The 15155-nt window shown below is 45.6% G+C and overlaps 1 protein-coding gene across 5 annotated transcripts; it reads left to right on the top strand.

The window, feature by feature from the left end:
- Window positions 1–1376: 1376 nt before the first annotated feature.
- LOC139391182 (protocadherin-10-like) lies at window positions 1377–13990 on the top strand. Of its 5 annotated transcripts, none has more exons than XM_071138762.1 (5): window positions 1377–4367; window positions 5363–5421; window positions 5795–5901; window positions 10594–10751; window positions 12812–13990. In XM_071138762.1, exons 1-5 carry the CDS (start codon window positions 1866–1868, stop codon window positions 12863–12865), a joined length of 2880 nt encoding a protein of 959 aa, XP_070994863.1. In that variant the 5' UTR covers window positions 1377–1865; the 3' UTR covers window positions 12866–13990. The 5 variants fall into 5 exon arrangements, with proteins under 5 accessions (XP_070994863.1, XP_070994864.1, XP_070994861.1 ...); XM_071138763.1 differs by having other exon boundaries at window positions 1648–4202; window positions 12812–13342; XM_071138760.1 differs by having other exon boundaries at window positions 1648–4367; window positions 10594–10974; window positions 12812–12968.
- The last annotated feature ends 1165 nt before the right edge of the window (window positions 13991–15155 follow it).

Genomic DNA, 15155 nt, shown 5'->3' with positions numbered 1-15155 from the left:
TAGCTGTTTTCCAGTACAATCCTTAGAAACACAGACCTCTGAGGACCAGGCAAGGAGTACTTTTATATGACATATTTATGAGGGCTTTATAACAGAGAGAGAGAGAGAGAGAGAGAGAGAGAGAGAGAGAGAGAGAGAGAGAGAGAGAGAGAGAGAGAGAGAGAGAGAGAGAGAGACCCCCATAGACTGCCAGCAATCTATCAAGTCCTTTCAAATCAGTGATAGCAAATAAAAACACACAGGAAAGGGCTGTTGTGTAAGGTGTATTGGGATGAGTCCATTTTATTCCATTAGAAGTAAAAGTACATCCAGAATAGTAACCAATGCCTGACAATATGTGATGCGTCATCAGTGTACCACTCACCACAATGGGCACTCTAAAGTTAGATCTCAGACATAGCACTCCATTCAGTCCATCCAGGCCAGTGTACATACTCTATAACATTAGCATCTATACAGCCTTGTTCTTTTTTTTTCATTAGATTAGATTAGATTGCAATAGAATTCCTACATTGATCATCTAATAATGCACTACACTTTAGATAAAGCATGTGCACTATTCCAGGCCAGAATCCACTTAAGTTACAATATATTTGTCTTGTGTATGAATCACTTTCTTTGTATGTCTTGCCTGTGAATGTGCGTTTTGGTACTGTCTGACGTCACGGACAGCTCCGGTGATGTGGGATTTTTTTCAACCAGCTTTATCAGCACGTCCTAACAAAGGAAACAACACACAAAAAGGAAAATAAGAGATGTGTAACCTATGTCATACTAGGCGAGATTTGAACCGGTGAACTGTATTTGATGTTTCTCTCTTGGCCGCTAGGGGACGCGTAAGGTCTGTGGTTTACACCTTGTGTCGATAGAGGCTCAGAAATATTGCAAACAAGTATCCCTGTTTAGTGTGAGCGCAGTTTAAAAGGAGTAGGCTGTTGGCTGCATGAGGAATACTCACACTGTGGTGCGTACAAACCTCATCAGAATATACGTGATTGACGGATATCTGGCCTATTCATCTCGAATTTCCATGCATTATCCTCAAACAAATAGTCTACACATCAATCAATGACAATCATCTAATTATTAATTATTGTGTTCCGTTTTCCTACAAAACAAGAAATGGTGCGTTGTGGTTTTGTTAAAAACAATAAAACCCCAACTTCCTCCCCTCTTTCAAATGTATCTTCCTCGTTAAGTATTCAGCTCGAACCAGAAACTAGGCGGGGAGCGTCACATCACATAGAGCGCTGTCCACTGTTAACAGACGTCCCAAACGTCCAATGAGGAGTGAGCTCTGCTGGTGCCCGAAGATCCCGTTGGCTGGTAGAGTAGGTGCGCTGCGGAAAAAGCGAATAGTTGAGTGAACAGCATTCAGTTGTCGGAGAGGAGACCGCAGCAGTGTGTGCGCTATAGGGAGCAGATATCACTGAGAGAGAGAGAGAAAGTCAGTGGCTGTTTGAGAATAGGCATAATTAGAAAAAGCTCATGACAAAATCCATCGATTACGTGCATGGTACGGATTATGATGTTTTAAAATTTATATATGCATTTAGAGGAATCTCCTCATCACTTAAATAGCACTCCACATCATTGGAATGTGCACTGCTGCCATAAACGGACGCATCTGAAGTAGCCCAGAGCTTGTTGATTTGGCAGTGAAGACAGGCTTTTGGGTGTAATCAGACCTGCATTAACCATCACAAACAAGATGGTCCACGGTTGACGGGACTACTAAAATACACATTTTTTTCTCCCAAAGCCTTATACATTTTGGGGACTTTCCTTGGACTAATGGTAATGGGAATTGACGCGTTAAATAAAAAAGGATAAGATTTTTTCCAAAGTACACTTGTTCTTTGGCGATGATTGTGCTATTCCTTCTTCTGTGTATTACGAATGGAGTGGTTTCGCAGATACGCTACTCTGTGCCGGAGGAGGCGGATCACGGCACCTTCGTGGGGAATATCGCCGAGGACCTTGGACTGGACATGACCAAAATCGCCTCGCGGCGCTTCCAGGTGGTGCCTAGCTCGCGGACGCCGTACCTGGAAGTGAACATGGAGAACGGGATTCTGTTCGTCAACGAAAGAATTGACCGGGAGCAGATCTGTAAGCAGAGTGCCAGCTGCCTATTACACCTTGAAGTGTTTCTGGAGAACCCACTCGAGCTGTTCCGCGTGGAGATAGAGGTCGTGGATATAAATGACAATCCGCCCAGCTTCCCCGAGACCGACATCACCGTGGAGATTTCAGAGAGCGCTACCCCCGGTACCCGGTTCCCTCTTGAGAGTGCATTCGATCCGGACGTGGGCTCCAATGCGCTGCGCACATACGACATCACCACCAATAACTACTTCTACCTGGATGTGCAGACGCAGACCGACGGGAACAAATTCGCAGAGCTGGTGCTGGAGAAGCCGCTGGACAGGGAGCAGCAGGCGGCCCACAGGTACGTGCTAACTGCGGTGGACGGGGGGCAGCCTCCACGGACAGGCACTGCTCTGCTGGTGGTCAAAGTGCTGGATTCTAACGACAACGTGCCCGTGTTTGACCAGCCGGTGTATTCGGTGAGCCTTCAGGAGAACGCACCGGTGGGGACCCTCGTTATCCAACTAAACGCCACCGACTTGGACGAGGGGCAGAACGGGGAGATAGTGTATTCATTCAGCAACCACATATCCAGCCGCGTCAAGGATCTGTTCGCCATAGATGCGCGCACTGGACGCATCGAGGTGTGCGGCGAGGTGGATTTTGAGGAGAGCAGTTTATATCAAATATTCGTTCAGGCGAAAGATCTTGGACCCAATGCCGTGGCTGCACACTGTAAAGTTCTGGTGAAAGTGACAGACGTAAATGATAATGCTCCTGAGATCACCTTTAGCACCGTGACTGAGTCGGTGAGCGAGAGGGCAGCCCCAGGAACCGTTATAGCCCTGCTGAGCGTGACGGACAAAGATGCCGAGGAAAACGGAAAGATTCATGTTGAAATCCTCGGCGATGTCCCGTTCAAACTCAAACCCTCCTTCAGGAACTATTTCACCATTGTAACAGACGGACCTCTAAATAGGGAGAATGCTGACTCTTATTCAGTGACTGTAGTTGCCAAGGATACAGGGACCCCTTCCCTCGCAACCAGTAAATCAATCAAAGTGCAAGTCTCGGATGAAAATGACAATGCGCCAACGTTTACGCAGCCCATATATGATGTGTATGTGACTGAAAACAATGTGCCAGGTGCTTATATCCACGCTGTGACCGCTCTGGACCCAGACGTTGGACAGAACGCTCTAATTAGTTACTCCATAATGGATTGTGATATTCAGGGTATGTCTGTGAAAACGTATGTGTCAATCAATGAGGAAACGGGTTACCTTTACGCACTCAGATCATTCGATTACGAGCAGCTTAAAGACTTCACTTTCATGGTTAAGGCGAAAGATGCAGGTAGCCCCGAGCTCTCCTCGAACGCCACGGTCAAAGTGATCATCGTAGACCAGAATGACAACCCTCCCTCAGTCATTGCCCCTCTGGGTAAAAATGGCACTGCGAGAGAGCCGCTGCCCCGCTCCGCAGAGCCTGGCTACCTGGTGACCCGTATCGTCGCCATGGACGCAGATGACGGCGAGAACGCACGGCTCTCCTACAGCATCCAGAGGGGAAACGAGAACGGCATGTTCCGTATGGACTGGAGGACAGGAGAGCTGCGCACTGCCCGGCGCGTCTCAACCAAGCGGGACCCCAACCAGATGTATGACCTGTTGATAGAGGTGAGGGACCACGGCCAGCCACCCCTCTCCTCCACCGCCAGTGTGTTCGTGGTGCTGGTGGACAGCGTGGTGGAGGACCACCGGGAGAGGGGCACCACCAAGTCCAAGGAGACCACTCTGGACCTCACACTCATCCTCATCATCGCCCTGGGCTCTGTCTCCTTCATCTTCCTCCTGGCTATGATCGTGCTGGCAGTGCGCTGCCAGAAGGACAAAAAGCTAAATATCTACACGTGCCTCACCAGTGATTGTTGCCTCGGGTGCGCCACATGCTGCAGCAGGCATGCGCGAGCCCGCAAGAAAAAGCTCAGCAAGTCTGATATCATGCTGGTGCAGAGCGCCAACGTCACCGGGGCCGGTACAGCTCAGGTGCCAGTGGAAGAGTCCGGGAGCTTCGGCTCTCACCACCAAAACCAGAACTATTGCTACCAGGTATGTCTGACTCCGGAGTCTGCCAAAACCGACCTCATGTTCCTAAAGCCGTGTAGCCCATCTAGGAGCACAGACACCGAACACAACCCGTGCGGGGCCATAGTGACAGGGTACACTGACCAGCAACCTGACATCATATCAAACGGCAGCATTTTATCAAGCGAGGTAAGAGTCCTCTCATACCTTCGAACCCCCAAAACCCACAGCATGTAATTGCTATCAGTATATTGCATATAGATTGAGATAACCGCAAACATATGCTTGTTTAAAAACATTCTCACTGCTGCTATTAGTAGGTAGATAAAATATAATAAAAAATAAGATACATTACGCATTGCCAGGGAATTTATTTAATTAAGCATCCCTAAAAATGACGATAACTTCCTGTATGTTGCATCACCCCCTTGTTTAAACAGAGTCCTCTACAAATATGTTTGTTATTTTCCATAATACATAATCCTGCATATCCTGCCATTAATTTCCGGATCGGCAATTCAACCGAACATGATTGCTAGTTGCTGACATGTTGCGGTTGGCAGTCCTGCGGGAGATAGATTATCAATGCAATAGTAATGATTGCATGTTTATGTTCTGCTCAGAAGTGATTTTGAAGTAGGCTGGGTTTGGAATAAGATAAGCATAAATGAGGCTAATATATGGGTGCCTTGAAGGCTGGTGTGTGTGTGTGTTTCTGTTGTCTGCGCAATGACCATGTCCCCTGTGAGAACACACACACATTACGCACACCAGTCACGATCGTGCTGAGTCGCACTAAAACAAAGATCCGTCTATAGTTGCGCCAGCCTGAATAGGTGCACCACTTAATTTTCTCCCTGGCAGTAGGTATATCTATCTGTGCTCTCGGGTAGGAGGCCTAAAACGGCACCTCTCAAAATATAGGCCTAGATGAGACCATCACTTCAAATCTAACATCAAATATCAATAAGATATAATATATTCCTCTCTGATTCCGAGGGGTTGGGCTAAATGCGGAAGACGCATTTAAGTTGAATACATTCTGTTGAACAATTGACTAGGTAATCCCCCTTTCCCTTTACCAGGTGTAATTGTTGTTACTTTGTGTTCTCATGAACATCCTGTTTTGATGATCAAATACCACCACGCCCCAAATACAGGAATGTCCCGCCTATCTCTTTCAGACCAAACATCAGCGAGCGGAACTCAGTTACCTGGTGGACAGACCTCGGCGTGTGAACAGGTAAGGAGCACTAGCACGCATGCCTGGTGCCCTGCGAGTGATGTGATTGAGAGTGTTGTTTAGAGTGGCCATTCAATGCCAGAGGGGAGGGACTCTACCAACCACAAAAGCATGCCACCAAGACTCAATACCTAGGAATGGTTTCCATTCTGGCGCTGTCCACCTGGCAATACACTCCCAACAAGTATGATGATAATGAAGTGCAGGATAATGAATTATGATGACGATGAAGATTGTGATATTGACATTGCGCTATTTTTTTTGACAACTTTTTATTTGTATTATTTTTTACATACGTTTCAAAATAAATGAGGCCTACCACTATCTTCAATACACTTCAATGTTCTTTCTTCTTCCCCTATTCTGTGCCCAGTTCGGCTTTCCAAGAAGCGGATCTCGTTAGCTCGAAAGACAGTGGTCACGGTGACAGCGAACAGGGCGACAGTGACCACGACGCCACCAATCGAGGTCACTCTACCGGTAAGTTCATCCACCACCGTCCCCTTGTTAGTTCTTGGCTGGTTGTGCGGCTTGTTGCTCTTTCGTCATCCAGCTCCCGGGGCTGCCGTTTCTCTGTTAACACCACTGCTCTCTTCCCATTGTGGTGCTGAAATGTAAGCGACTCATTATGAGCTGCGCGAATATCGGCTGCTTTCAGAGTTCCAGACTAGTCGTGTCATACTCATTCTCCCCATCTCAGATATTGAAAATGTGCCTAGGATTTATGAAATATTGCCTATAGTGTTTTTCTAACTCTTCTGGTTTAGATAACTATAATAGTGGGCTGTTTTTTGTACATTTTAGTCGTCCTGTGAACGTGAATTCGCTCTCCTGGCTGTAGCTCAATCTCGTTAATGTTTTGAGACAATGACGTGCTGCTGAATTTAAGCCTGTTGTTAGTAAAAATGCAAGGTCGTTAATGATGGTGGGCCCGCTGCTAGGGACCACATGACGGAAACGTGACGTAATTCATAACGAGGACCGGTTGGCTTGTCATTGAGCGGTGCGGTGTGGTGTGGAAACGGGAACGGGACCAAATAAGTTGCGGGCGCAGACAAACAAACGATTCATTAATTGACTGCGCTAGGTGCTGCCGCCCGCCCTAGGCCCCTACCACCGCACTGACCCGCATTCCTGATTGCCCGTCAGCTTTTATCTGCTCTACCTAAAGGATCACATACCGGTTTTTTACAATTGGTCTTCTCAGCTATGAATTCCGTTATCTCTTCATTAATCCGTGGGATTGCTTTGGTCCAGCCGCGCGCGCGCGTGTGTGTGTGTCAATGCCTATGGTTTTTTGGATAGCAACATGGTCAGCCCAGAAGTTGAACCCATATCATGCGAACGAGCCATGTCTAGAAATAATAACGGCACTATTGTAAGCCTGTGGATATACACAGACGTTTTTAAGGAATCATCCTGTTTAATTGAGCCTACTCTTCTTTTAAAGCTGTATCTGGTTAGCTTGGACTTCTCTACAAAGTCACTTCTCAGATTGAACACCTTTTGATGTTCAACCAAAAGGCATTTGTTTAGGTGGTTGATGTCTACATACGTTTTAGCCATATTAGACGCTACAGGCTAGTATTAGCTTCTTCGATACAGAGACTACAGGAGCTATACTTCCTAATTCATAGAACCCTTCTTTACTTAATGTTGGGCTTGACCAGACTCCCAATGCTAAGTGTTGACTCCATGGCGTGCTACTGAGTGGACATTGCTGTCTTTGCTTTTGACTTTGAGTATCCTTGTATGGCAATAGGCTACTGTTGCTTTGTTATGGAATTATCGCAGAGCTTAATGTCTTTAAAGAGATTAATTGCTGTGCATTTAGTCTTTGTTTGATTAGGATAATTGATAGCGTGGCTTAGCATCGTCTGCTTGCACAACACTTGGAAATCACCCGCTTGTTTGATAAGTGATAATCGAGTTTGCCGACATGTCAAAACCTCATGGTTTTTCTTAATTACATGTTTTATTTTCCATGGAACATTCCCAAATTTAATGAGGACAGGGTGAACCATAGGGCAACTGTAGCACTGTGATTGTCATTGAAAATGGTGGTCATTTAGGTGAATAAAGGTTTGTTGATATGGACTAAGTGGAGTACTATTCTGGTCTCAGAGATGACATAGCCTATCTTATATAGACTGTTATTATGGATACATTGTCACCATACTGTTTTGGAACTTTGGAATTGGCATTCCTTCCCACCTCACTATCCCCCTCTCCATCTTTCCCCCTCCCCATTCCCCCAGTTGCTGTGGCGAATCCCTCCTTAGGCCTGCGGTTCACGTTATCGCTGTGGTAACAGCTCGCTGATCAGTAATTCATTTTCAGACCTCTGCATACCAATTACCAAATGAAGGTTATTATCAAGACTGCTGTTTGCCCTGCTCGAGAGCCATGCACAATCAGAAGATACAGACGTACACAATAAAGTAGGGGTCAGTGCATTTACAGACAGTCTCTCTCCCTTGAACAATCTTAATTTTTTTTTCTCTCTCTTTTTTCTCTCTCTCTGTCTCTGCTTCCCTCTCTCCGTCTCTGTCTCTGCTTCCCTCACTCTGTCTCTGTCTCTGTCTCTGTCTCTGTCTCTCTCTCTCTCTCTCTCTCTCTCTCTCTCTCTCTCTCTCTCTCTCTCTCTCTCTCTCTCTCTCTCTCTCTCTCTCTCTCTCTCCCTCTCTGAGTAAGGGAGAGACGTGTTGACACAGTGCTTTCAGTGCATATTAAAGTCAGACTGATGTACTATATAGCCTTCGACTGGGGCTGTAATTCTTTTCTCATGTTTGATCGGTAAAATCGTTAAAGTACTACGGCCCAGAAATAATGTGGATATTCATTCACATCTTTTAATAAACCTTCAGCTTTATGAGGACAGGTCAATTCGATACACAGCGGTGTTTTCCCTTTCCTAGTTTCTTTCTTCTGAAGATACACCTAATGTGCCTCAGGGAACATCTCATTTCCGAAAATGTCAAGAAATATCAAAAAGTCTTGATCTGGCTTTGTAGCGGAGACGTTTCCCCCGGAGTGTGTGTATGTGTGTGTGTGTGTGTGTGTGTGTGTGCCTTATCACTTCTCCAGACTCTAAATGCCAGGGCACGGGCCCTATTTAAAATGCTAAAGAAATTCATATTCAAAAGCCTTGTCGTGTGATTGTTGGATATGGAAATATGTTCAGTATCCAGGGTCAGAGGTTATTGTTACATTGCTTTGGTGAATATCTAAAGAAGTGCAGGTATCACTTGTTGAAATGAGGGGTAAATGTATGGTAGAAAACGCGGCCACACTATTTAGAGAGTCTGGATAGTCCCTCTGTAGATTCTCTACAGGTTAACATACTAGCAACAAACTATCTGTTGATAAGCAACTGCCGGCTAAGGTTAGGAATAGGGTTAGGTTTAGAATAAGGGTTATGGTTACGTTTAGGGTTAGGGTTAGGATTAGGATAAGGGTTAAGGTCAGGGTTAGTAGATAGTTATTTGAAGTGTTACTGATAGTCTGTAGAGCATCTACAGATGGACTGTCCAGATAAAGTGTCACGGAAACCAGTTATTGATCTATTGCCTATAGAGTCTCTATTAGTAGATACATAATGCCATAGGACAAACTTAACTTTCTGTGCTGACACTCAACGTGATGGTTTATTTATGGATGTTTGTTCATATTTAATAACAAACTCTCTCGTTAGGAACCTCGGCGGTTTCCCCAAGAGGTTAACGACGCCGAGCCAAATTAATCCTCTTTGTAACAGCAAATTCTCCCTGTGCTGACCCGTGGAAACGCACGCACGCACACACACACGAACAGACACACACGAACAGACACACACACACACACACACACACACACACACACACACACACACACACACACACACACACACACACACACACACACACACACACACACACACACACACACACACACACACACACACACACAGCAGTCTGAAGCCTAATCAGTCTATATCATAGGATTAACTGAGGATACTGTTGGTGAGCAGTTTGGGTTTTACTCAGACACACACAACAAAGGACTTACAGTATGTTTGACTTAAAAACGTAGACTAAACCATGGACTACGACTGATACAGATTAAGTTTGGAAAAACCCTGGTTTTGCTTAATCCCAAAATATCTATCCGAATTGAATCATACATTGATTTGATTCGTTATTCACGGGCTCACTTGCACATTCATGAAGAATAACCTCAGAATGAACTTCCCCTTTGACAGAATGCTGATGAACTCGGGTTTATTTCAACAGTTGTTGATCTTGCAATCATTCAATGGATGTAATTGCATGGCCAGTTTGAAAGGATGTGAATAACCAAGGTAATCCAATCATTTTGAGCCCGTGTTTTCCATGATCCAATACCTTGGTCACAATAAGCTCTGAGAGTGTAGTAGTGTGGTGTTAATGGTTATAAACACGTCTCTCACTCAGCGGGAACAGGCAGACCTGCTGAGAGATCACAGAGAGAGAGAGAGAGAGAGAGAGAGAGAGAGAGAGAGACGACCACAGAGGGACATGAAAACACTAACCCTTTACTGACCTCTCAACCTCCAACCTCAGCCAATGATTCAATGAATTTAGCCTGTTTCTCTATCTCCAAATGGCAATTAAAACAAATACAAAATACAACACACATCGTACATAATACATGAATAAGCGTCCCTCTTAGGTCTTGAAGTATGGTGTATTGCATGTACAACTTTACTGTGTATGTTAGAAGTCCTGGTTGGTTTTTCCCAAAGGGCTGTTTTTGCTTGACTCTCTCTAGTGTGTCGGTAGAAAGACGGGGGTAGAAAGACCTTCTGACCTTTCCCTGTGCATGCTGGGCTTCCTAGGGTGTTTTTTCTGTGCAGCGAGGCTGAGAGTTTATCTCTCACCACGTGCACTGCTGTTTCATTAGACGGGGGGCTGGCTTTGATCTCATATGGTGAAGGAGAGAACCATGTGACGAGGAATAAGAGATCTGAGTCTACACCCGCATGCGCGCACACACACAGCAGCTTGTGTTTGTGTGTGTGTGTGTGTGTGTGTGTGCTTGTTTCTCCTGCTTCCTTTTTTACCTTGTTTGAATATGAATGTGACCCCTTTATGACCCCTATCTCTCCACTCTCCCTCCTTCCCCCCTATTCTTCTCTCCTCCCTCACTTCCTAGGCGCTGATCTCTTCTCTAACTGCACAGAGGAGTGCAAGGCTCTGGGCCACTCCGACCGCTGCTGGATGCCCTCCTTCGTGCCCTCCGACGGGCGCCAGGCGGCAGACTACCGCAGCAACCTGCACGTGCCAGGCATGGACTCCGTGCCCGACACTGAGGTATTTGAAAGCCAAGAGCAAACGGGCGATAAGTCATTCTCCACCTTTGGCAAAGAGACGCCCCTCAGCCACCTCTACCAAAACCACTACCAAAACCACCACAAAAACCACCTCCACCTCAGCCACCACCATGCCACCCACGCCAACCAAGCCGCGCTAGAGAGGAAAGAGTTTGAGGCGCTTCTGTCTAGCACGCGAGCGCCTTACAAACCCGCCTATTCGAGTGAGTATCCGATTTGCACGGCAGCTCTGTAGCTAACCCGCCCTGCTCCACTCTCTCAACCAGCCGACCCTGATCTGACCATTGACTTGAACAATACAAAATCAACCAAAAAAATACCAATTCGCATTGTTCCCCCATTGGCTCGAAGTGCCATGAAATTCTTTCAAGTCCACTGACCCATCTAATTCACCCCCCCCCCCCCCCCCCCACCCCGTTGTCAGACTTGAACTAATTCGCTATTCTTCCTCTTTCACACATCCTCATTATCACTCTCTCTATCTGTGGCGATCTCATCCTCCGACACAGTCTTCCATATCAATGTCACTCCCTCCTTCCACCACCAGCAGCCCCATCTATGTGCCTTTCTGAAATAAATGTGCCATGATCAATTCGAGTACAGTTTGGGATCCATAAGAGAGCTGTGACATCGCTGAGACGTTGACGTGGTGTACAGCTCTGTCTCATTATGGGGAGATGGATGTGTTCGCGTACAAGCTGCTTCCCTCGTTCAGAAAGGGAATGGGGGAAAAAAAGGAGTGTTTTTTAATCTGTTTAAAAGAATAGAGGCTAAGAGATTACCCTCTCTTTCGTATTCATCTGATGGTTTTACTCTAGCTCCTAGGATTAAAACCGTTTTAGATAATTGAGGAAAGCAGATGGAAGAAGAGGCATATTTCCATAAGGAATTTCGGTTTCGAAACTCCCTTTTGAAAGGGCAGAAAGAGAAGCATACTCATCACTGCAATTTGGTGATAATGCTTAATTATAATTTTGTCAAGCGCCGCCTTAAGTGTTCCCCGTTTCTTTCATCTCTCGACACAGCACGCTCAAAATGTTGAAACTGCTGGAGTCACGCTGTCTCACCTACTACCGCAATACACAGCATGCTCAAAATGTTGAAACTGCTGGAGTCACGCTGTCTCACCTACTACCCCAATACACAGCACGCTCAAAATGTGTTGAAACTGCCGGAGTTACGCTGTCTCACCTACTACCGCAATACACAGCCGCGGCATGCGGCAAAAGGGAAAACATTTGACAGTCATACCAGCATTTATATTTGTATCAAAGCACTACCTCTGATGAATACAGATGAGGTAGAGACTCCATAAAGATAAAGATGGCACCTTCCTCTCTGTCTAAACCCCCTCCTCCTCCTCCTCCTCCTCCTCCTCCTCCTCTCTGTCTCATCGACTAAACAAGGTCGTAGAGTTAATCACCACAAGACATTCCTTGTTTAGAGGATGTCTGTTAGGGGGTCTGGTAAGGGGATAACCGGTGGGCATAGGGGGGATAGTCTCGTGACACTAAGAGGCTGTGTCTTTCCCTAATCTGATAAAGTCATCCGGACACACAGAGCCCCTTGTAGCCAGAGACGGCGGCCCATGCAGGGCCCTGTGGCGGATATCGGGTCGGTCATTACCCTGATAAACAGAGATGACATAGAGCCGCTGCTAGCTGGGGGATTGTTAAGCTGTCATGGGGTGGGTGGGTGGGGGGGGGGGGGGTAGCTCCATTTGTTCTTATGTCGGCCATGTCCCATTTTGAGTTAAGACTCATTCTTGCTATCCTAAATAAATTGGGCGTGCAATATATTCAGAGACGCAGACCCACCCATATTCCCACGCATTATCCATGAGTGATTTCACTGAGCGGATTGAAATGATTCTACAAGAGAAGGAATGAAAGGGCTTCCTAGTCGTCCTCACCTTGTTTCATTGACTGTCTTTACAACACTGAGTAAATAAATGAAGGTTGCTGTAGATGCACTGTCTGTAATCCATTCTCTCTCGCAGACAAACTTGACCCCTAATCAGCATGTGTTCTCTGCTTGCAGCGAGGAAAAGGGTTTGCTAGCTCCTTTCGCGTGGACATACCAGAGACCGCATGACTTTGCGCAATCAGTCAAAACGACAAAAACTAAATAGAGCATCAAGTTCCATTTCCTTAGCTGTACCACGTCTGACTGACATTCCTCCTACGGAACACGGAACTCTGTGGACAACATTCCCTCCGGAATTCTATTGGAACACTGCCGGCCTTGGATATTACTATCTATGGGACTCTGGAGGGGTTGGAAGTGGTGGGGACGGACAGAGAGACACGGTTGGGAGACGGACAGGCAGACAGCTCTACACGAGGACCCCACCGCTCTCAGCAGGACTGAGACAGAGTTGAAAACAGAACTAATAGAGGGGGAGGAGAATGAGGGAGGAGGAGGAGGACGAGGACGGAGGACGAGGGGGGAGGAGGAGGACGAGGGAGGAGATGGAAGAGGACGAGGATCTCTCCTCTCTGATCTGTGTGTGCCTGTTTACAGCACTAATGTACATCTTTTAAGAAGAAGAGAAAAAAAAAACAGAAAAAAGAACAACAAAAAAAGACAGGAAACGGAACAACGACGTCACTGAGCCCTTTAGATGTTTATACTCACAGCAGAAGCCAGTTGTACAGGAGATCTTTGTGCATTTTACATGCAATACCACTGTTTTAGACTTGACTGTTTTTCTATTCAGTTTGTGTGGTCAGGTGTCTTCTCCTCAGATCTACAGTACTTCAACTTTATAAGGAAAGATTGTGATTATTATTTTTTTTTAAGTTCTGCTTTTGCTTTTTTCACAACATAGTGAGTCTGGACAGTGATGGGCTTCGCCTTTGAATTCTAAGCTGTTCAGTAGTTTATATAATGTGTGAGAAGTGTTAACTGTACTCTTTTGAAAAGCTTCAACATGAATATAAATCTATATATAAATCTATCAATATATACTTTTTCTGAAGGTGTGCTATCTATTCGGTGGGTTTCCTATTGTGTGTAGACAGAGGTCCATACGCTGCTTAAAGTGCTGTAGAAGGCTTGGGAGGATCTTACAGGTTGGCGGCGTTCTTACCATGAAAACAGAATGGCCTTATCTTTCACGTGAAACCAAGTTTTCATCCGGTTTGATTATTTAATTTTTTCACATTTGGATATTGAAAGTTGAAATTCATGTCTATAAATAAAAGTGGTAATAATTTAGATTGAATTCCATGGTAATTCTGTGTTATTGTAACCAAAAAAGGGTCAATTAAAAAGAACAAATCAAAAAGTGGCCAAATAATGAAAGGTGTTGTACACATGCAGTGTAAAATCTAACATACACACATACACACAGTCTTACACACAAACACACCATAATGCCAACAATAAACCGAAAAATGAGAAATGTACGGTCTGTCTCATGTGGTTGATTTTCTATGACTTGGGTATAGACATACACGTACAACATCCAATCACAGCGAAGGGAATGGCTGATATGATAACATCTACAGTAGTCCTGATGTACGTTCATCGTGTGGTCAGTGGCCGTTAGATAACTTCAATTCATATTTTACTCTGTAAAGTGTCACCCGTTTCATAGGATACGTTAAAGTTGTTTTCACATTCTCCATTTCTCTTGATTTTACACGCCCCCCTCTGGGGATGCGTTCATTCTAGTGACTGATGCACGGTGAGGACATGTTATAATCTGCAGGAAGGAAGACTCAGAATGAAACTCCAGATGCAGTTGTACTATTTTTATTTTTTATTGTACCTTTATTTAACTAGGCAAGTCAGTTAAGAACAAATTCTAATTTTCAATGATGGCCTAGGGGGGTAACTGCCTTATTTAGGGGCAGAACGGCAGATTTGTACCTTGTCAGCTCGGGGATTCGATCCTGCAACTTTTCAATGCTCTAACCATTAGGCTACCTGCCGCCCCAGGGTTCTGGAGAATCACACTTTTCAGTTGGACACAACGTTCATTGCACTTCAGTGGAGTTCTATGCTTTGACAACCACTACAGAGAAGTCATGGGAAATATGTGTTTACTATGTTTAGCAGGGGTGGTGAGAAATGTCTACTTAGGCAATACAATGATGACGTACACTACATGGCCGAACATCTCATTCCAAAATCATGGGCATTAATATAGAGTTGGTCCCCCCTTAGCTGCTATAACAGCCTCCACTCTCCTGGGAAGGCTTTCCACTAGATGTTGGAACATTGCTGCGGGGTCTTGCTTCCATTCAGCCACAGGAGGATTTGTGAGGTTGGGCACTGATGTTGGGCGATTAGGCCTGGCTCGAAGTCGACATTCCAGTTCATCCCAAAGGTGTTCGATGGGGTTGAGGTCAGGGCTCTGTGCAGGCCAGTCAAGTTC

Source organism: Oncorhynchus clarkii, chromosome 31 (genome assembly GCF_045791955.1).
Source record: "Oncorhynchus clarkii lewisi isolate Uvic-CL-2024 chromosome 31, UVic_Ocla_1.0, whole genome shotgun sequence".
NCBI classification, from domain to species: domain Eukaryota; kingdom Metazoa; phylum Chordata; class Actinopteri; order Salmoniformes; family Salmonidae; genus Oncorhynchus; species Oncorhynchus clarkii.
Note: the sequence above shows the minus strand (reverse complement) of the source record. Positions and strands in the feature narration are given on the sequence as shown.

Coding starts and splice junctions, on each gene's coding strand:
- LOC139391182 (XM_071138759.1), top strand. CDS start 1,866: ATGATTGTGCTATTCCTTCTTCTGTGTATTACGAATGGAGTGGTTTCG. Junction 5,422..5,794: donor AGACCTCGGCGTGTGAACAG/GTAAGGAGCACT, acceptor TTCTGTGCCCAG/TTCGGCTTTCCAAGAAGCGG. Junction 5,902..10,593: donor CAATCGAGGTCACTCTACCG/GTAAGTTCATCC, acceptor CTCACTTCCTAG/GCGCTGATCTCTTCTCTAAC.